The following is a 23,425-nucleotide window of genomic DNA, read 5'->3' on the forward strand; positions in this document are numbered from 1 at the left end:
CTTCCTCACCCTTCTCTTCTCCTCACCTTGGTTCCCAGTACTCTGTGTTTATATATAGTACATATGCCTGCCCCTTACTTTGCTATCTGATTGGCTATACCCTATAGGGTCTTCACATTAGAAAGACCAGTTAAACTATTATATGGCCCCTGTGAGGGTTTGTCAGAAGATCAGAGGTCTTGATTATTGGATTTTTCCCTTCTTTTTTCCTCCCTGAGAAAAGTATGGATGAGTAATAACTAACTTATCTGAGAGAAGTCAACAAAAAGACATATCAAACAACATTCCAGAACTCTGGAAATGTTCAGAAATTAAGGACTAAATATCCTGAAAGAGACGTTAAACTTGGCCTGAAATAGGGAACATTTTCTGAAAGTCTGAATAAGGATTTGTTAGAATCATATTTTCAAATTTTCTTCATTATCAAGTAGTCAGACAACTCATTTCCCCCTCCTGGACAGAAGATTTAGTTTATGAAGAAACTAAGCCAGATAATCTATGAATCAAAAATATACAATTAAAGGTAGGGGTTAAGGGGTTTCATTTAAAATGGGGAATACTGAAAGATAAATATTGAATTTATCCACTGAGCTGCTTATCCGCAAGCTGCCGTTCCAGCGGCTGGTACTCAAGATCACGCAGGACTGCAAGACCGACCTGTGCCTCCAGAGCTCAGCCATCGTGGCACTGCAGAAGGCGTGTGTGGCCTACCTAGTAGGGCTCTTGGAGGGCACCAACCTCTGGGCCATCCACGCCAAGCACATCACCATTATGCCCAAGGACATCCAGCTGGCGTGCCGCATCCATGGAGAGAGGGCATAAAGTTTACAATGCTGAAATCTCAGGGCTGGGACAAATGGAGACGCTACTGGTGCCTGGGCTGGAGTGATAGCACAGCGGTTGGGCGTTCGCCTTTCACGCGGCCAACCCAAGTTCGATTCCTCCGCCCTCTCGGAGAGTATCGAGCCCGCGCGGCAGAGCCTGGCAAGCTACAACGCTACCCGTGCGTATTGGATATGCCAAAAATAAATCTCTCAATGAGAGATGTTACTGGTGCTCGCTCGAACAAATCGATGGGCAACGGGATGACAGTGACAGGGACTGGTGCCTGCTTGAGTAAATTGATGATTAACGGGATGACAGTGCTATGACAGTGCTAAATATTGAATTACGGAGCCACATTTCTCCATTTTGGTATTTGATTTATGGTTCTGAATTAGATTGAAACATTCTTCTTCAGAGAAAATCATTGTCCAAGAAATCAATAGATAATGTCTTTTTAGGGCAAATTATTGTCTACGAGATCAATAGATAATGTCTTTTTAGAAAACATGCCAAATGAAATAGACAAGAGCTCATTTTATCACCGTAAAGAGGCCAATAACTTGAAAGTAAACAAGTCCTACAGATAAACTTGATTCATAATAGTTTTCTCTGTGTGTATGTGTCTTAGTCTTAAAAACAAATGAATACACACAGAATTCAGGACATTTGAGTTCTACCTGTGGCAGGAAAATGAAAACCAAAACAAGAGAAAAGAAAACTGGATTCTCATGGCTTGGAGGCTGGTCTCTCATTTTGGGCAACTCAGAGAAGGGAACACCAAGTAAAATGTGATTGGAGGTCATGTGGGGGAAAGATGATGCGGGCCCAATATAGACTAGAGACTGAACACAATGGCCACTCAACACCTTTATTGCAAACCATAACACCTAATCAGAAAGAGAGAACAAAAGGGAATACCCTGCCATAGTGGCAGTGAGGGGTGGGGGGAGACGGGACTGGGGAGGGGGGAGAAGGATGTTGGGTTTACTTTTGGTAGAGAATGGGCACTGGTGAAGGTATGGGTTATCAAACTTTGTAAGGGAGAAACATGAGCACAAAAATGTATAAATCTGTAACTGTACCCTCACGTTGACTCACTAATTAAAAATAAAATATTAAATTAAAAAAAAAGAAAACTGGATTCTAAATAAACAGAACTTGCATTAAAATAAACTTCAAGGAAACTAAAATGACAATCTTTGGAGATTTAATCTCTGAATCAAAACTAGGAACTACCTCTTGGTGCCAAAAATGCAAAAGAGGGACCAAAGAAAGAGCACAGGGGCTAACCAGTTGACTTACACTAGAATCTCAGCTAAGACCCTGGTTCAAATCCCCAGCACTGAGTATGGTTCCTCAGATCCAGAGTAGTGACTCCTGACCATATAACCAGGAATAAGATCTGCAGTGCAGGATGTGGTCCAAAACCACTGTCACCTTCTCCCCATCCCCGAAATAAAATAAAGAGTATATATGTATATAAAAAGATTTACATATATATGCATGTATAAGGACTGGAGTGATAGCACAGTGTGTAGGGCATTTGCCTTGCATGCAGCTGATCCAGGTTTGATTCCTTTGTCCCTCTTGGAGAGCCTGGCAAGCTACGGGGAGTATCTCGCCCGTATGGCAGAGCCTGGCAAGCTACCCATGGAGTATTTGATATGCCAAAACAGTAACAACAAGTCTCACAATGGAGTTGTTACTGGTGCCCACTCGAGCAAACAGATGAGCAGTGGGATGACAGTGACAGTGTATATATAATATACGAATATATATACACAAGAATATATGAGAGAGAGCATGAAAGAAGCAACACACGATAGGAAATAAAATATTTTTTCTGGTGTAGGAACCATGGGTTATTTATCTTGTATATCCTATAATAGCATTGCAACTAGAAAAATCTCCTTCAGTACTGATCACTGAACCTAAGGAAGGAATACAACACAATTTGTGTGTTTTAAAATATTCAGACTACGTTCTTTACCTGGAATGACTTATTTCATCGATCATTATCTGGTGGAAAATCTACAGACTTTTGAGGCGACAAAAATTAGAAATAAAACGTATGTTGAAAAAGCAGAAACAGGAGCAGAGCGTATGGGATGAGGTTCAGGCAGTTGAAGCTGGAGTGTGCATTGTACGTTGTCATCCCAATATGTATACAGGCATATAGATTTATATATTTATAAATATATACATATATTTATACTGGCATATATTTATATTGGCATATAGATTCAGCTGTCATTCAGTCTTCGTGTTGAACGACTGAATGAGAGAGCCCATGAAAGAATCGGGCAGTAGGACACAATTTCCCGCCACTCTGAGATCACAGAGCTCTACTAAAATGCAGAAATCTGCATAAATCGGCCCCCTATCTTTCCCTAAATTGGACTGGACAGCGCGGTTCTCCCCGCCCCTCTCCCAGTGAGTGTGGCCACTACAGCCGCCGCCGCGGCAGCCCTAGCCGTGTGCAAGGGCTTCTGGGAACCGAGCCGCGGGGTCTCGGGGAGGGGGCGCAGGTGGCCGCCATCTTGAGTTGCCAGCCCGGTTGCTCCGCTCCAACGTTAGCCGAGCGGCGGCAGCCGACGCCGACCCAGACGCCGCAGCAGGTGACTGGGCAGTCGGAGCGCGAGCGAGATCGGAGCACACTGATGGGTAAGTGGGAGTGACCGCCTGGGGTGGGAGTCGCGGCTGGACACTTGCGGAGCGCCGAGGTCCCGGCGAGCGTTTCTCTTCACGCCCCGCCTGCCGGGAGACCAGCCTCCGACGGTGGCGGGGTTTCGGCGTTGGTTTTTTCCCCCCCCTCACGCGTCTATGGCGGGGGGCGTGGCAGCCTTTCCCTTCGGAGAGCCCGAAGGCGCTCCGGGGCCGGCTCCTTCCCCGCCCCGAACGAGCCTGGAGGGCGAGTCCCCCCTCTCCGCGCCCCAGCGCCCCTGGGCGTTCTGCTCCCGGGTTTCTCGGCACGGCTTCGTTTCGGAACGGGCTCGGCCAAACGTGGCCCGGGGCTCCGCGCCCGCCTGTGGCGGGAGCCTGGGAGAAGTTCCGTGTCCAGAGCAGGCGGGCAGGGTCGGGGTGTCGAGGGGGCCCCCGCAGCCGCGGCCCCCACCTGCGCCCCCGCTGCCCTCCCGGCCCGGGAGGCGGCTGCTGTCGGGCCCGGCTCGCCGGCCGCAATCGGAGATGGAAACTTACGCGACTCCCGGCGAGGCGTGGGAAATGAAAGGACTGGAAAGCTGCGACGCGGCTCGGTGGGATTGCAGAAGAGTAGCGTGTGGGCATGCACTCTTGGACTTTTAAAACCCACTGGTCCAACTGACTGTGTGATTCATATTCTGTAGAAGGTGCTTTTTTTCTCTCTCTCTCTCTCCCCTCCCCTCTTGATTGGCAAGAGCACTGCGCGTTTGGCTGTAAGGGCTTGTGGGAGCTTGTGCTGTTACTTAGACACTCAACCCTAAGCAAGTAAGAGCCTCTACTGGTGCAAGACATTCCTTTAATAGATTATTCGGAAGAGTTTCAATTCTAGTCATTTACCCAGCCTCACGACCGTTTTTTCAGAGTATTTTCCCTCTCTCACCCCCACCTTTCTCTTTGTTCTGCAACCTTAGAGTCTCCGTATCATTTTTTTTATATCTAAAATAACTCTTTGAGTCCAGTTAGCCACGTGCATGGCAAGTTCCCTACCTGCTTTACTATTTATTGTTCAGGTCCCTGATATGTTAATTTGGTTTTATGTAGACAACTTAATATTTGCTGTATAAATCAAGGAAGAGTTGATTAAATGGCTTATTTATAATGCTAGTACAACTTAAATATTATCTTTGTAAAAACTTGTTTTCAAAAATTACTTTCTTCTGACGCTCATTGTTTTCCCATCTCTTTTCCTCTTATCAACAAAAATGAGATCCTCAAGATTGCTCTTCAGTCCGTTTTCTTTTATAATTCTATTTGATATTGAGTAGTTAATCAGTACTTAGTACACTGAGCTGACCTATTTGAACCATCTATGGAACCTCCTATATGTGTCCTTAGTACTGTAAATTTTTAATTTTTGGTGGAGCCACACGCGGTGATGCTCAGGACTTATTCCTGCTCTGCACTCAGGAGTCTCTCCTGGTGGTGCTCAGGGATGGCAAGGATCGAACCTCAGATGGCCTGGGCTAGGCTGTGTGCAAATCCAGTGCCTCGGCTGCTGTAGAAAACTAAAGCACACCGATGGGCATGTGCACTCGCGGGCTCTCGGAGTGGCTGTCTTACCGCCCGCCCTGTTCGGTGCTCTGGAACCGCTGTGTGTGGCTGTTGGTCAAGGGCAGGCGATGGAAGGAAGAAGGCCAAACTGGTTGTTCGATCAGTTTATTTCATTCTCTCTCTCTGCTTCTCTCCCAGTTTTGGATCTCTCTCTTGATCTGTGGATCTGGCCCTTCTCTGTTCTTCTCCTGTGTCCTCTCGTGTATCTCCTTCTCTGTCTCTTCTGTCTTCTTCTTTTGTCTCCCCTCTCTGCCCCACAGTCTCAGTTTATATAGCAAAGTACATAGGGCAGATGTTACATGGGTTTAACATCAACAAATCAAGAAAGGGTAAGACCATTTCTTGAGGAGATTAACAAAATCTCATCTAAGGAAATGTTATCTAAGGAGATCCGCTCAAGGGTGTGATTCCAAACAAGGGTGTGTCAGGGTGTGAGCTAGTAATCTGCTTAAATAGTTATAGTAAATCTACTTCTAATATTTCTAGCAATGTCATTCTGTATTTGCTTTCTCAACTCAGGTGCCCGGGAGTAAGTATTATTGGAGTCAATCAGCTCCCAAGTTACAAAGCATATTATTAACTGTCTTCCTGTGTCCATATAGAAAGGCCATTGCTCTAAGGTAAACTAAGTTCCCTAAGGCAAAGCTAAAAGGACAAACCCCATGTTATCCTACAAGCTACTATGCCTTATCTCCAGCCCCCAAGTTCATGATTTTTTAAAAAGTTACTACGCACCTATTAGAATTGTTATGATTAACAACAATGAAAATCCTGACAAAACAGAATGAATGTCAGATGATGCAAAGCAATAGAAATTCTTAAACATTGCTAATGGGAATACAAAATTATACTAATCAGTGTTTTTTAAAAAATGTGAAGCATATACTTTTTTTTTTTTATTGAATCACCATGAGACAGTTACAAAGCTTTCATGTTTGAGTTTCAATCATACAATGATCAAACACCCATCCCTCCTCCAGTGCACATTCCCCACCACCAGTATCCCCGGTATACCCACCCTTTTCCACCTCCCCCTGCCTCTATGGCAGACACTATTTCCCTTACTCTCTCTCTACTTTAGGGCATTATGGCTTGCAACACAGACACTGAGAGGTCATCATATTTGGTCCGTTATCTAATTTTGGTACACATCTTCCATCCCGACTGATTCCTCTAGCCATCATTTTCTTAGTGATCCTTTCTCTATTCCATCTGCCTTCTCCCCTCAGCTCATGAAACAGGCTTCCAGCTATGGGGCAATCCTCCTGGCCCTTGTATCTACTGTCCTTGGGTGTCAGCCTCATGTGATGTTATTTTATACTCCACAAATGAGTGCAGTCCTCCTATGTTTGTCCCTCTCTTTCTGACTCATTTCACTTAGCATGATACTCTCCATGTCTATCCTTTTATAAGCAAATTTCATGACTTATCTCTCCTAACAGCTGCATAGTAGTCCATCATGTAGATGTACCAAAGTTTCTTTAACCAGTCATCTGTTCTTGGGCACTTGGGTTGTTTTCAGAATCTGGCTATTGTGAACAGGGCTGCAAGAAGCATATACTTTCAGTATGCCCATCAAACCTAAATATTTACCCAAGACTAAGGAAATCTTATTTATATGAAAATCTGCACGACTGCCTAAGCAATTATTTATAATTGCCCTAAACTGGGAACAGTATAACAACTTTTCAACTGGTAAATGGATCAACTATATATGTTCATAGAATATTACTCAAGTATAAGAAGGAATAAACTATTGTTAAATACCAACAACATGGATGGACAAATGGTTTACAATGCTCGATGAAGGTCATTGAGCCAAGACTGCATACTGTGTTATCCAACTTATGTGAAGTTCAGAAAAAGGCAGAACAATGGTGTTCCTTATGTTCTGTAATCATCTGAAATAACTCAAGCCAAAAATCAAGTCATTTATGTCCTTTCCTCATCATGTATTCCTTATTATATAATCTCCGTAGTGGCCAGGGGAACCCATCGGCTCTCCTCCGAGCTTCCCGGGTCTGGTGGACTCGGGCCGCTCCCCCTCCCCAGGCGGCCCAGGCCGTGAGGCAGATGAAGGAGAAAACGAGGGCCAAGTGGTTGGTGATCAGTTGCTGTTTATGCCATTATCCCCACGTGCCTGTTCCAGACTCTTAAGCTTCCCATTCTAGTCTCACACTACCCTTCATTCTTGTCACCTCCTGTCTTTCCCGCTCATCTCTCCGCACTCCCTCTCGCAGCTGCATCTCTCGTCTCTCCACGTCTCCACGCGCCTGCTCCTGCATTCTTTCCCTACATTCTTCTCTTTCTGCCCCCCTTGCTAGTCTCTCCATGCTCCATCTCGATACCAGGTTCTCTCTCTTTTCTCTCCAACTCCCTGTATTGGGGTAGTCACCACACACCCTTTGGCAGCAAACAGCATATCAGAAGCCCTTCTTCTGCTCAAGAGTAAATACCACTTAGGGGTGTTTCTGCTTTCCTTAGTCCAATAACGTAATTAACATCTTAATTCTACTTCTTAATATCAGTTATTTTGTATGGACGCAGTAATAGATACATTGAGCTTATAAGGTTGCTCTCTTGGGGACATCTCCCACACTCAGACTACAGTGCTCAGGCCAGGTTAATTATTCCTAATCCTAACAGGGTCCGAATCTAGTTATTGCTTTTTGGATCATGACAGCATTTGTCCATGACCATGCTCTTAACTTATAGTTGAGCATTATGGCACTTTGGCCTGGCCCATTTCAATGCCAGGGTAGCACATAGCTCACAGCTTGCACTGGGTCCATCCAGTCCCTCTTCGGGACACTGCTTTGGGGGTGCTAGGAAGTAAGGGCAACTGAGGCTTAGGTCAAGAGAACAGATAAGATGCCCCAGAGGTAATAATATCTGGAGTCAGTTAACTCTCATAAGTGTAGCATTAACTGTCTTCTTGTGCCCATGCAAAAAGGACATTGCTCTAAATTAACTACGCAAAGGACTTAAGGAGAAGAGAAAAACAATATTTACAAGTCAACAGAGCACAAAGAAACAAAATAACACAGAAGGATGGGAGCCCTGTGATGGGAGTAACCTAGTAAACCTAAGCTCCCTCTGGCTAGGTGGAAGGGACAAACCAATGTTATCCTATACCTTTTGTTCTTTTGGACTCTAATTTTTATTGAGTCAGTTTCAGAAACATTTCTGGAACCCAAACTTATGTTCTTTTTTTCTGATATAACTACTAATTTTGTTCACATTTGTATCACCAAAACTTCATCATTTAACTTTCTAATATTTCTTTAATTATGTTTCTTGATATGAAATCCTGATTTATATAAAAACCAGATTGCAGGAACAGTTTTTTTTGCTGATGTTTCGATTTTATCTTTCTGTCTCTCACTATCCTTAGTCTACTCAATTTTTTTATTGTATAGTTATGCCTTCATGTGTGAGGCTCGTCCGAACCTGTGGAGAGGGGCCTTGAGCATGGCTGTGGCTATACTCCGGAGGTCTTCGGCCGGCAGAGGAACCCAGGTGTGTGGAACCTGGGGCTGAGACCTCCAAGCCGCCTCGGATCAGGACTGGGCTTCCTCCCCCCAGATTTCCCAATTCCTAGTAGCTAGGCGGTCACACCCAGGGACTGCCCCCGGCGCTGTGGAATCCTGTCAATGGCCAGCATCCAGAGACTTAAAAGCAAGCTCCCGAATATCTTACAGCCTACTTCTCCCTCTGGGAAAACTTGGCAAACTACTGGGAGTTTCCTGCCCACATGCGAGAGCCTCGCAAGGTCCCCATGGTGTATTAATATGCCAAAACCAGTAACAAGCGGGGTCTCATTCCCCTGACCCTGAAAGAGCCTCTAGTATGGCATCGTTGGAAGGACGAGTAGAGAGAGGCTTCTAAAATCTCAGGGCATGGACGAATGGAGACGTTACTGAGACCGCTCAAGAAATTAGATGATCACCGGGATGATGATGATGATGATGATGATGATGTTGATGCTGATAGTTATGCCAGGCTTCTTCAAGAACTTTGCTTTTGCATATATTCCCTCTAAAATGTTTATTCTTTCACATCTCTTCATTTTATCCTATTCTCTGCAAAATTCTTGCTCATCCATAAAGATAGATAACTGTGAAGTCTTTCAGATATTCTATGCCTTCTCTGTTTTCAGATATTTTAATGCATATCTTTCAGTGCTCTTTTTGCAATAAAATTCAGTAGTTCATTAGTCTGTTGCTTCTTCCTCAGTGATAACAAATGCTAAATCCTATTGCCAACACTTAGTGTTGACTTTGTATTTGCTAACTGATCATAAAATTTTCTCTGAGTATGGATATGTCCTCAGAATTTATCAAAATGATACTATGTAGCCTAATTATTTCTCATGTATGAAAAGTTGATAACTTGTTCTTTGACATTTTATATGTAGATCTAACTTAGGTTATGGTATCAGTGATGCATTCATTTCAGATATTATTAATATGTAAATATGACATTAAAAAAATAAGATGAGTAAGTGGAATAAATTTTGTGTGATGTTGGATAGAAACTAGACTTTTAGTAGTGATCATTATGTAGTATGTACAGGTGTTAATATTTAAAACCTTATACCTGAAACCTATTTAGCACTATAAACGAATGTTACCTTGATACAATTTTATTATATCAAGGTAACAATGATATAATATAAAATGATATAATATATAATATACCATAATATATAATATATTATGGTATATTATATATTATAGTATATAATATTATATAATATATAATATAAAAGACATGATGTCATATAGTTATATTTTTGTAAAATAGACATTTTAATATGCACATGATATTTATATAAATGCTGAAAGTTTTAGAATGCATTTGTGATAATGCTATTTAAAAATTAAAAAATAGGGGCTGGAGAGACAGTCCAGTGAGTAAGGCATTTGCTTTACAGCAGATTGTCCCAGGTTTGATTCCTGGCACTCCCTATGGTCCACTGAGCCCTGCCAGAAGTGATTCCTGAGCAGAGAGCCAGGAGAAAGTCTTGGACACTGCTGAATGTACACCCCCACCCAGGAAAAAAGGAATAGAAGAATTTGAGGGGAGCACATGTGTCGATGCTCAGGGGTTACTCTCTGCACTCAGGAATTACTCCTGCTGGTGCTCAGGGGTTCATATGGGATGCTGGGGATTGCTGCAAATTGTACTTGCCACGTGCACAGCAAGTACTCTACCTACTGTACTATCTCTCTAGCCCCAAGTATACAAGAATTTCTAGTATTTAAAAAGAAAGCTGGTATTGCTAGCTTTATGCTAGTTATGAACTCGAGTTATGACCCATGTGGTCTTTAATTTTAAGGAAATTAGTCAGGCCCCAATAAATATTTTAAGTACAACTATTAAAACAAAATTTTATGATTTAAACTATTTTCTGATTATTTCATGAACAGTAGTAATTTTAACATGTAATATACTTCAGTGGACTGGAGCGATAGCACAGCGGGTAGGGTGTTTGCCTTCCACGAGGCCGACTCGGGTTCAATTCTCCGCCCCTTTCGGAGAGCCTGACAAGCTACCGAGAGTATCTCACCCACACAGTAGATCCACGTATTCTATATGTCAAAAACAGTAACAAGTCTCACAATGGAGACATTACTGGTGCCTGCTCAAGCAAATCGATGAGCAATGGATGACAGTGATATAGTGATACAGTATACTTCAGAGAGATCAAAAGACCAGGTAAGGGAAAGTACATCTTAGAATCAGTAAAAATGGGGAAACTACTTTCTTTTAACCATAGATAGTATAGTAATTGATAGCTTATGTAAAAGTATTTGGTTGATTTGTTCCAATTTTCATATGGAATAGGGAATATGGTTTTTGTATTTAATTTCCATAATATCAGTATGTCTGAATAAACAGCACTGTAGCATTGTTGTCCCATTGTTCATCAATTTGCTGAAGCAGGCAACAGTAACATCTCCATTGTGAGACTTGTTGTTACTGTTTTTGGCATATAGAATACGCCATGTGTAGCCTGCCAGGCTCTGCCATGCGGACAGGATACTCTCGGTAGCTTGCAGGGCTCTCTGAGAAGGACAGAGGAATCAAACCCGGGTGGGCCGCGTGCAAGCTCCAGTCCAATTTCCATAATAAATTTTATTAATATAGTATGAAGTCAATTCTCTTAACTAAACATTTGTGTTGTCTTATGAGTTATTGGTATCTGTTTGCTTTTCTCTCAACTTTAAGATGCCATGGCTAGTCCAGGAAAAGATAATTATAGAATGAAAAGTTATAAGAATAAGGCTCTAAATCCCCAAGAGATGCGTAGACGAAGAGAAGAAGAAGGAATACAACTACGAAAACAAAAAAGAGAAGAACAGGTAGGTGTTTTAAAATATTTAATTCTATTTTGGGAAGGTAAGGGGTTCGCCCTCAGTGGTTCTCATGGCTTATTTCTATCTTCGTATTTTGTTGTACGAGTCACTTTGTTGCAGCGGTTAGTACCAAACTAGTCTAACAATATAGTCTAATAACAAAAGTAAGTTAATGTCTTCTTTTCTGTTCTCTCCCTTTATTTCTGTCTCTCAAAATATCTTACTGTCTGTGTTGTTTGCAGACTTCAGTTGACCACAGGTAGTTGAGACCACTGATAAGGGGGACCTACTGAATTAAAATTTTTCGATCAATGTATAAATAATTTTAAAAATTAAGAGGTTTCAGTTACAATTTAGCAGTGAAAAATTTGCCTTGAATATGTGAGGCCCTGAGTTGTATATCCAGCTCTGCCAAAAATGGAAAACAACAACAACAACAAAACAACTAGACAAGGTTATGTTCTTAAGTACTGACATGCACAAATTAAAGTTAATGTGTGAAAGAATTAGCAATGAAGAAAGGAGAGAAAGGCCTATTTTAGCAATATGGTAATTATTTGCCCTCTCCCTTCTGTAGTGTCTAGCACAACTTTGATATAGTAGTTGGCAAAAAAAAAAAAATCTGTTTGAATGAGTGATCATAAAGAGAACTGTGTACAAATTAAACGTCAATTTTTTTTTTATTTTTTTTATTGAATCACCAAGTGGAGGGTTACAAAGTTCTCAGGATTATGTCAGTTATACAATATTCAAACACCCCTCCCTTCACCAGTGCCCATCTTCCATCCCCAACCCCCCCAGTATATCTGCCGCCTCCTCCCACCTCCCTAGTCCCCACCCTTGTACGTGATAAGTTTCACTTCATTTGCGCTTATCTCGATTACATTCCATGTTTCAACACACAACTCACTACCGTTGCTGGGGTTTCCCCCCAAAAAGAAAAAGACAGTCCTATTGCCAATGAGGCATTTGATAATTCTCCATTACTAAGCATATAGAGATATAAAGTCCTGCTGTTTGTTACATAACTTTTCTTTTTCCCCCTTGCCTCGCGCCACCGAGTTCACGCCTGTTTAGTAATCGCCACGCTGTCTGACAAAGGGAAAAAAAACCGAAGAGGATGGTTATTTCCCGTCATCAGCCGGCGTGGGGCTCTGGCTTAGTTGATAGTCTAGTAGAGTGTCTGGAAGCAGTTTCTGGAACCAAAGCTCTTGCGCTGATATCGGCTCCGGCTCGAGATACCACCAGCGTCCCGCTGGTCCATGTACCTAATTTTTCCCCTTATTTCCCATTCCCACGCCACCAGGTCTGTTTGCTTAATGGACATCACACTATGTTTGACACCACGCCGCGTTTCTTCCCGAGAAAGAAGGATATTTCTTCTCAGCCGGCGTGGGGATATAGCTTAGTTCAGTCTAGAGAGATGGCTACCATTTTGATTGCCTTCAATATTTCAACAAAATACTTACTATTCTTGTTAGGATCACCCACAAAAGTCCGACCCATTAAGAAGGAACCATTACATACTGCTGATACTAAGATGACATTAGTTTTGGGTTTCTGTCTAAAGTCCACGGAAAAAGTTGAAGGAGAGAGAGAGAGAGATTTCCGCACGGGGGACCTGGCGGAAACTCTCAAGTCACATACTGCAGGTTGCTGGTGGGCTGCCGGTGTCCCAAGCAGCTCCGTCCTCTTCGTCAGTCATTCTGGGGGTGCGGGCGCGGAGAAATGGGAAAGCCCACGTGGCTGCACTCTCTTTAAGTGTCCGATGTGGGCGGAGACCGGTACTTCCCCGCCCTCGATCCCCCGCCAGCCGCGCCGCGCACTTGGGTGCGTCTCTCCATTTTGTGCTCAGAAGTGGGGTAGATGCTGTGCTGTGCCCAGAAGTTGAGGGGAAGAGAGATAGATTAAAGAAAAAAAAAAAAAGAGAAACGCCAGGCCCCCGCTCGGGGGACCTGGCGGAAACTCTCAAGTCACATACTGCAGGTTGCTGGTGGGCTGCCGGTGTCCCAAGCAGCTCCATCCTCTTCGTCAGTCATTCTGGGGGTGCGGGCGCGGAGAAAAAACGTCAATTTTTAATTCCCAAAATTATCGAACAGATTTTTTTCTCTCAATTTTGATTTATTTCATATATTCTTCAGTTAATAAGTATAGAATGTTTTTTTCTGAGAATTATTCTCTATTGGTAACTATACACGCTGTTAATATTTCACACATTGATCTCTTTTTGCCATTTTTTCAAACTGCTTTTAAATTAAGATTTTCTTTTTTCTTTTTCTTTTTTTTTGCTTTTTGGGTCACACCCAGCAATGCATAGAGGTTACTCCTGGCTCTGCACTCAGGAATTACTCCTGGCGGTGCTCTGGAAACCATATGGGATGCTGGGAATCGAACCCAGGTCGGTCATGTGCAAGGCAAATGCCCTACCCGCTGTGCTATTGCTCTAGCCCCAAATTAAGATTTTCTTGAAAGAATTCTTCCTTATCTAATTCATAATCCAGCAAGGTCTTACATCCATTGTCAAATACTGTAAAATGTAAATGTTATAAAAGTGATAAAAGATATGGGAAATACTAAAATAATTTAAATGATAAAATTAAAAGTTTTGTTTATTTAAATAATATATTTCTGTGGAAATATATTTTTTGAAAGCTCAATAAATATATTACTTTTTTTTTTATTACAGTTGTTCAAGCGCAGAAATGTCTCTTTGCCCAGAAGTGATGAATCTATGCCAGAGAGCCCTATCCAGGATCCAGATATCAGTTCCACTGTACCAATTCCTGAGGTAGATATTAAAAAAAAAAAGTATTTTATATTCAGTAGTATTTCAAATATAGTGAATGCCACAAATAAAATCCATGCACAGTTTAAAATGCTAAATGGTATTTTTTGTGTGTTTTAGGAAGAAGTTATTACCACAGACATGGTTCAGATGATTTTTTCTAATAACACTGATCAACAACTAACAGCAACACAGAAATTTAGAAAACTGCTTTCTAAAGGCAAGAATTATTTTCAGCATGTATAGTTAATATTATGAATTTCTGTGGTGAAATTTTATTTATTAGGCTTTAACATATTCTAAGGTATATTTTTTAACCTAGTAGGTCACAATTAAAAATATTTTTTTCTAAGTACCATATGTTGGGCCAGGGAGATATCTCAAAAGACTTGAGTGCATACTTTGCATTTTGGATGTGGATTTAATCCCTCTTACTGCATGGTCCCCAAGCACCCCCAAGAGTGAACCCTGAGCAACACTTGGCAGAAGCCCCTGAGCACAGCCAGATGTGGGCCAGAACCCAAAAGCAAAGCAAAAACCAAAACCCAAAAAGCCACGTATTGACTTTTAGAATATTTTCAAATATGAAGGTCATTAGTCTTGCTAATAACGTTAGAGATAGGTTTTTAAATTATTATAGAAATATTCTTCAGATATATAAGTTATGGCAATATAACATGAATAGAAATATAAAATTATTGCAACTCATGTTTCTCTCAAATCTTTATTATCATATAGAATATTACATAAATTGTTTTGTAGCCTATAACTTCCACAGTTTAAGTTTGTAAAAGTAAAATTTTGGATGAAATGTTAACAGTGTGTTAATTTATATTCTCATCCTCAATTTATTCGAGTATTTCGTTAACTCTGTCCTTACCAATATAATTTTTGGAACTTTTGGAGGCCACATCCAGTGGTGTTCCAGTGCTACACTTGGCTCTGTGTTTGGGGATTCTTCTGGCAGCTCTCCTGGCAGTGCTCTGGGGAACAGTGTAGCACTGGGATCCTACCTGGGTCTTCTAAGCATGAGCTTAACCCTCTGAGTTATCTCTTTGGCCCAACACTATTATTTGAAAAACAAAACAAATGCAGTAAACTCATTTTCTGGCATTTGGGGGCTATGTGAATTGGATATTTTTCTTCTGTTATTGACTTTGTAAGTCATAATTGCCTACATATGGTTGCTATTCAAATTTATATTAAGGTTATACAAATTATCTTTTTGAAAATTAATTTTGTGTTTTGTATGTAGAATTAATCATTATAATTGGGTTATATATATGAACTGATAAGATTTTAAAAGTGCGCTCGATTCACTTAGCTACCTTATTTTCCTAATAGGAGATAGAATTTACTAACCCATAAGAAGGAAAGAAATCTGTGTTCAGAAAAGCAGAGAAGAGGCTTAGCTTTTGTTTTCTTTACTGTACTAATTGGTCATAAGTATAATTAACTTCATTTTCTGTTTATTAGCTAAAGTAGTTTAGCAATGTGAGGAAATTCTTATCAATGAAAAGTGACTTCCTCTTATTATGTCATGTTATTTTTTATATAATTGAGATTATTTTATTAATTAGATTGCTTTAAAATTTTAAATATTTTGAATATTTTGCAACAGCTTTTTTTGTTTTGTTTGTTTGCTTGTTTTTTGGCCGCACACAGCAGTGCTCAGGGCTTACTCCTGGTTCTGTGTTCAGGAATCATTCCTCACTCCTGGCGGGCTCCAGGGGACCTATGAGGTGCCAGCGATCAAACCTGGTTGGCCACCTGCAAGGTGAGAGCCCTGCCTGCTGTATTATCTCTTTGGCCACATCAGATCTTTTGACATGTATTAATAATAACCAATTTACAGAATTTTTTATTAGATTTGTTGTTTAAAAATGCTAAAGTTTGCAACCAGTGTTTTTATGCTTTAATATCCCCATTATTTAAAATAGATTATTTCCTAGCTTTAATTAAAGACCATGGTTTACAAAGATGTTCATAATTCAGTTGTTTCAGGCATCCAATGTTCCAGCACCAATCCCACCACCAGTGTGACCTTCCCACCACCATTGTCCCCAGTTTCCCATCCACCCCTCAAACCTGCCCCCTTAGCGGGCACAAAGTAATTCATTTTATATTGCTTGTTACAACAAAATGGTAAGTGGAATTATCAAAAAGTAGTTTGGCGAAAGAAAAATTTTGAAAATTGCTATCTCACACTGTTGTTATTCTGTCTGTTGTCTGAGGATTTATTGATCTGTTTGTTACTAGTTGAGACTTCTGTGTTCATGTTTTCACTTCTTGAGCTTAGTGAGAACGAGCTATACTACTTTTTGATCTAATTTGCTCTGCTCCTACTGGGCTGTCAGGATTGGGAATTTGAAGGAGTTGCACAGTCAACGTATGTAGCCCCACACTCTGCACTCCAGGAGCTTTAGAAGCAATAGAACTGGCATGATTTTCTGCCCATCCCTATCCTATGAGGCCCTAGAGTTTTTCAGCGTGAAGACTAGTGTACCTAGGCAGTTCAGTAGCTTGGCATCTGTTCCAGCATTAGTTGGGAAACTGTGGAGTTGGCCTATTTATATGATGGGGGTGGTGAGATGTGGGTGTGGCTTCTGGAGCTTATTGCAGTACAGAGTGGGGAAAGAGGCATGGCTGCCCACCCTGACTCGGAGAAGGCCCAGAGTTTGCGGCCTGAAAACCAGAGTAACTGGGAATATAACTTCCCCACTATTGAATTTTGTGGTTAGTCACAAGATTTTTATTTTCATTTACCTAACTCCTATAATATAAAGTTTGTTTGAGTCTACCTATCTATATCTATATTCATATCCATATATTTTTTTCAGTAAAGTCGATCTTTTTCTGATTCTTATTATTGCAATTATCTTTGTCCAGAGAAGACATGTAGCAGGAATTATGATTATTTTACTTATTCATGTGAGTTCTTGAAAAAGCAGTTTCGCCTAGAAAAATATTAGAGATACTATAATTTTTACTTGATCCATTTCTGTGACAAACAGAAGAAAAATTAGAACTAGAACTGGAGCTAGAATTACAGCTTCTCCCGTATAACTCAAGGTGCAGCCTTTTGCTCATCTGTGTAGTTTTTTATCAGAGCCACTCTTGCAGATGGAAATCACGCGTTGACCTTTCCTTCAGTTCAATTTTTTTGTTTGTCTTGTTTTGATTGGTTTTTGTTCTGGGGTCAAACCCAGTTGTGCTGAGGGCTTACTCCTGGCTTTGCACTCAGGATCGTTCCTGGTGGGCTCAAGGACCATATAGGTGCTGGGATCCATCGTGGGTTAGCTGCATACACGGTATGTGCCTTACCCGCTGTACTATCTCTCTGACCCCATGTTTTGTTCTTAAATCTATCTCTTTACCAGTCTCCGTGTATAAATATAACTTATAGTCACAGTACTCACATCTAACCAGTTAACCCTCCATTTTTTTTTTTTAATATCCCCCAAGTGATTGGGAGAGCAAAGGCAGCGGGTAGGGTGCTTGTCTTACACGTGCATACCTGAATTTGACCCCAGCACTACATGTGGAGCCCTGAGCCTGCCAGGAGCGTTCCCTGCATGCAGAGCCATGAGTAAACCTCAGCACCGCTGGATGTGGTCCAAAACCAAATAAAAGCAAGGGAAAAATTAATATTAATACTTATATTAATATTAGGATCAAACTGTTATTAGAATTTATTTTGGAATAAGAAAAAACTGGGAAGTGAAGGTGGTAAGTACAGTGTAATTATTAATATGTAAAGAATCTATACTATATGTATATAAATAAAATATATAAATGTATGTGTAAAAATATAAGCATATATAAATATATAAAGATAAATGTGTGTATGTACATTTATTTATACCTCAGCCTTTTTAAAAACTCAAATAAAAATGATTTTTTTTTCTTTTTGGGACACACCCAACTATACACAGTGCTCATGCACTCAGGAATTATTGCTGGGAACCATATGGGATGCTGGGAATAGAACCTGGGTCTGCCGCATTGCAAGGCAAATGCTTTACCTGCTGTGCTATCACTCCAGTCCTCAAGTCAAAATGATTACATTGTAGTTACCACCTTCCCATATACATTGTTTTATCTTGTTAATGGTTTCTAACTTTAATGACAGTTTAAGCTTGTGTGTGAAATTTACATTTCGAAGAATCTGTACTCTTGTTTAGCATAACCAAATGATATTTTATGGCTGTATCTTTGCAAGTTACAGAAATTTTCTGATTTTTTTGGCTAAGTTTTGTTTTGCTTTGTTTTTTTGGACCAATACCCAGCAATACTCAGGTCTGCTTCTGGCTCTGTGCTATGGTTGATCCGTCGTGGTGCTTTGGGAACCATGTATGGGGCCAGGCATTTGAACTAAGGTCAGCAGCATGCAAGGCAGGCTCCTTACCCTCTGTGCTATCTCTCCCACCCCATCATTTCTCAATTTATAAATAAGTCTGTTGCTAAGTAAAAATTTCTTAACAATTGAGTACCTAATTTTTAATAGTTTTTCTATGCCAAACAACTATAATGTGTTCAGTTTTTTTTTATGGTTATTTATTTTCTCATTAAACAGTCTGTTAGCATGTACATGTAAATTATTTATGAACAGTAGAACACAGGCAAATAGTAATGAAGAAAAATCAAAAGTGGAAATGAGATTTTTCTTGTAGGTAGACAGATAATTGAGTAATAGGTTAAATGGATGGTGAGTAAAAGGCAAGTGAGGGCAGACTAAGCTTAATACCACTTTTGAGCTAGTTTGGGCTATGCTACATTTTAAATATGCCATGGAGGAAGAAATTTTGCTATTAGGCACTTAAAAATACAGTCTAGAGTGTAGGAACAAAGAATTCAGTTGTGGAGGTTAGATTTGTGAATTATATAATGATATTCATAAGGGATAATTAAAAAATAAATATTTTAAGATGAGGCTAAGAGGGAAAAAACAATCAAGAGGAAAACAAATAAATAAGTTAGTGGAGAACTACAAGAACATATCACTTTGTTGAAGCCGAGAAGAGAAGCCAAGAGAGATCTTTGTGCTCAGTAGCCAAATTATCTTTGTTTTAATATTTTTTATGTTTTGAAATTTCTTGGACATTTTATAATTCACAAAATCATATTTTTGTTAAAAAATCAAGACTTATGGATTATCCTATAATATTTCTGTAAATAGTAAATAGTATTTTGAGAAAATAGAATCTCATCCAGCTCTAAGAGACATTAAGTAATTTCATCTAAAAATTGAGAGTAGTGTTGGAAAAACTTAATGGGAATTTTATTCCCAAGTTGATGTTTTGAGCATTGAACTGAAATACTCCCAAGTTGTGAAAGTAACCTCCAAAATAACTTTTCTCTGTATCACTGTCATCCCATTGTTCATCGATTAGTCGAGCGGGCGCCAGTAACTTCTCCATTCGTCCCAGCCCTGAGATTTCAGCAGCCTCTCTTTACTCGATTTTCCCAATGATTGGAGACTCCTTTCAGGGTGAGGGGAATGAGACCTGTTATTGTTACTGTATTTGGCATATTAAATACGCCACCAGGAGCTTGCCAGGCTCTCCGAGAGGCATATATATATATATATATTTCTCTTTATGATGATGTGTTGCACAGTCCAGGAATATGTTCACTCATACGTGAGGCTTGGCCTGAGCATGTGGAAAGCAGCCTGGAACGTGGCGGCAGTTGGGTAGTGGAGATCGGCTGCGGGGGCTGGCCAAAAAGTACACGGGAAAAAATGCTTCATATCACCAGTCATCAGAAATGCAAATCAAAACAATGAGATATACCTCACACCACAGATAGTCCGTCAGCAAAGACTGGCACAGATCAAAAAAGAGTAACAAAAACCACTGTTGATGTGAGGAAAAAACGGACTCTCACTGCTTGTGTAAATGTCAGGGTCCAGCCAGCCTTTTTGAAAAACAATAAGGACACTCTTAAAACAACCAGGAATGGAGATTCTATTATGACCCAGCAATTCCACAGTTTATCCCACAGGCACAAAAGAACAATGCAGAGAAGACATCTGCACTCCTGTGTTCATTGCAGCTCCATATGCCAAAATATGGAAACAACTCAAATGTCCATGAGCAGATGACTAGATAAAGAAACTATGATAACTTTGAAGTTATCATAAATTGATATGATAAATTAAAATAATTTATCAAATATAAATATTTTATAGGAAGTAGTTTTTTATATTTGTCATTAATGAAAAAAATTGTGGTAAACATTGCTGCTATGAAAATATTTGTCATCATTTTGATATCCAGGCAAGGTTTTTAAAATTGGTCATTGATACCTGGAAGTTATTTGTGTGTCCTGTTAATTGATAGAAAGACCAAATCATTGTCTTTTTGTGTCCATATGATAGCTTAATTCTTTTTTACATTTTTAGAACCTAATCCACCAATAGATCAAGTTATTCAAAAGCCAGGAGTTGTGCAGAGATTTGTGAAATTTCTTGAACGAAATGAGAATTGTACTTTACAAGTGAGTTCTATAGTTTCTTTTATGACCTCTTTGTATAAGTAGCATGTTTAGAGCTTCTAAAGTGACTTTTCAATGACAGATATATTGTAAGTGTTCAATAAAATTTGGCACGTAAATGAAAAGTTGGTGTCACCTGTTTGCTGAATGTTAGTTTCACTTTGTTGTTGTTGTTTGATGGGGACTACAATTGAGGGGACTACACTTGACTGTGCTCAGGGCTTGGGGATGAATGTGAGTTTGACAGGCTGGACAGAGGAAAGTTAATTTCAACAGAGAATAGTATGTGTAGAGTACAGTGCACTCAAGAAGAATGGGAGCTTGAGCAATTTGATTGACACTTCATGAAATTCAACAGAATGGACTTCTGACAGGTATATGTTATTTTATATTTGATATTACATAAATTAATATCAAATACCATAGTTCAGAACATTGCCTTAACCAATAGGCCTCAATTTGGTGATCTGTAAGTCAAATTGACCCCCAAATTGACATGTTTTAATTAGCCTGCACAAGTTTTAAAAGATTACTTAGTACACTTAAAGAAGTGAGGAATTATGAATAAAAATCTAGACTGGGGGACAAAGAGATAATACAGGGTTAAATGGGTATTTACCTAGCATGCAGCAAGCCTGGGCTTAATCCCTGGCACCACATATGTTCCCCCACATATCACCAGGTGTAGCCCCTGAGCGCTACCAAGTATGACCCAAACCCTCTCCCAAAAATCTAGTCTGGTTTTGATAGAACTTAAGCTGGCATTTTTTCCACATAGTAAAGTAGTCAAGATAGGGAACATAAGTTGGCCATGCTTGATGGTATACAGGCCATCACTAGTAGTGCCCTGAAAGATTGGAGTTGGGAGCCGTAACAGCCACAACTGGTGGGATTGGGAATGCAGAGTTGGGGCTTAAACCCGGCCTTGCATTGTGCTAGCCATGTGTTGAACACTATGAGCTCTCTCCCAGCCCCATATAACAATTAATTTTAGAACTGTAGCCACTCCTTAGTTTGCTTGTGTGTTTGTAAATAATTTCCTATGATTCATGAGTTTATTTGAGAGCTATGGGTTGAATGTCCTCAGTTCCTTTTGTTATAAATCAATGCAAAATATATGCAAATTCTAGTTTAATTGATATAAATAACTTGTCAGAGACTCTGCTGCTTTAAAAAAAAAATGCCACAAATGTTTTTCCTGTCTCTGCTTATAAGAAATTCTTTGGCTTAGAACAATTACTTGAAATTGTAATTTTCTTGTTTCTTAAATGAAGAGCTAGGGGATTAGATGTCTGTAGGGAAACAAAAGTACCTTTATGATTCTAACTTTCACATATAATACCATTGTTCTATTAAGCAATGCCTGCCTCATTTATTTTTAAACTCCTTGCTTTAGAACACCTAATAATAAACATTAGGAATCTTGTGACTTGTACATGCATGTGTTCTTTGTTGTTCATAATTTTGTAAACTTACTATATTTCTTTTCAGTGTTTGTTTTCCAGATTAAGAACTTCTTTTTTTAAAATTCACGATTTTTCTCTATGAAGTCATATTTCAAATTCAGTCTTACTGATATAGGACAGTGTGAATTTACCTAGCTGGATTCTCCTCCCTCCATTCCTTTTTGAACATTTCTTTGGTACTTTTTAAAAATTTTTTTAATTTATTTTACTTTTTAATTTATTTTACTTTTATTTTTCCTTAGTTTGAAGCTGCATGGGCATTAACTAACATAGCATCTGGAACATTTCTGCATACCAAGGTAGTGATTGAAACTGGAGCTGTTCCAATTTTTATCAAACTTCTTAATTCAGAGCATGAAGATGTTCAAGAACAGGTAAGTTTCTAATTTGAACTGTTATACTGACTTCCAAAAGAGTTTTTAACTATTGGCATCACCACTAACAGAATATTAGACTTCAGATAGTACAGTGTTAAGTGAATTTTCTTTGAGCAGCAAAAAGCAAACTTTAGATATTAAATATATTAAATTATGTTTTTAATGCTGAATTAAAACTTTTCCAATTAATATAATTGACAGTTAAGTGATAGCACAGCAGGTAGGGCGTTTGCCTTGCACACAGCCGACCTGGGTCCAATTCCTCCGGCCCTCTCGGAGAGTTCGCCAAGCTACTAAGCTGCCCGCCCGCATGGCAGAGCCTGGCAAGCTACCCGTGGTATATTTGATATGCTAAAAACTGTAACAGGAAGTCTCACAATAGAGACGTTACTAGTACCCACTTGAGCAAATCGATGAACTGCTACAGTGCAGTGCTTCTGAAAAATTATAAAATAGACAATAATTTGCATTTTATGTAATTGAAATTTAGTGACTAATTTGATTTTTAACTTGGTATTGTATACTTAATTTTTTTTTTTTTTAATTTTAGTTTTACTTTTGGACTGCATCTTGCACTGTTCAGGGCTTTCTGTTGGCTCTGCACTCAGGGGTCATTCCTAGTGGAGCTTGCAGGATCATAATGTGGTACTGGGGAACAAACCTGGGTTGGCTGTGTGCAAGACGAATGCCCTGCCCACTATATTATCTCTCCATCCCTTAACCATGTATTTTAAAAATCACAATGAACCTGGGCTAATCCTAAACTTATTTTCAGAGGTTTGACTCTAAACTTTATTTTTTAAAAACTTAATTTATTTATCTTTTGCTTTTTGGGTCACACCCAGCAATGCTTAGGGGTTC

The 23,425-nt window shown here is 39.9% G+C and overlaps 1 protein-coding gene across 1 annotated transcript in view; it reads left to right on the forward strand.

The window, feature by feature from the left end:
* The first annotated feature begins 3,356 nt into the window (after nucleotides 1–3,356).
* KPNA5 (karyopherin subunit alpha 5) overlaps nucleotides 3,357–23,425 on the forward strand; it is a 51,451-nt gene continuing 31,382 nt past the window's right edge. The window contains exons 1-6 of the mRNA XM_004614004.2: nucleotides 3,357–3,489; nucleotides 11,311–11,444; nucleotides 14,125–14,226; nucleotides 14,344–14,443; nucleotides 20,630–20,724; nucleotides 22,430–22,561. Of these exons, the coding sequence (XP_004614061.2) occupies nucleotides 3,486–3,489; nucleotides 11,311–11,444; nucleotides 14,125–14,226; nucleotides 14,344–14,443; nucleotides 20,630–20,724; nucleotides 22,430–22,561 (567 nt within the window). The 5' untranslated portion in view covers nucleotides 3,357–3,485. The remainder of the gene's footprint in view (nucleotides 3,490–11,310; nucleotides 11,445–14,124; nucleotides 14,227–14,343; nucleotides 14,444–20,629; nucleotides 20,725–22,429; nucleotides 22,562–23,425) is intronic.

This window comes from Sorex araneus, chromosome 4 (genome assembly GCF_027595985.1).
Source record: "Sorex araneus isolate mSorAra2 chromosome 4, mSorAra2.pri, whole genome shotgun sequence".
In the NCBI taxonomy this organism is placed as follows: Eukaryota; Metazoa; Chordata; class Mammalia; order Eulipotyphla; family Soricidae; genus Sorex; species Sorex araneus.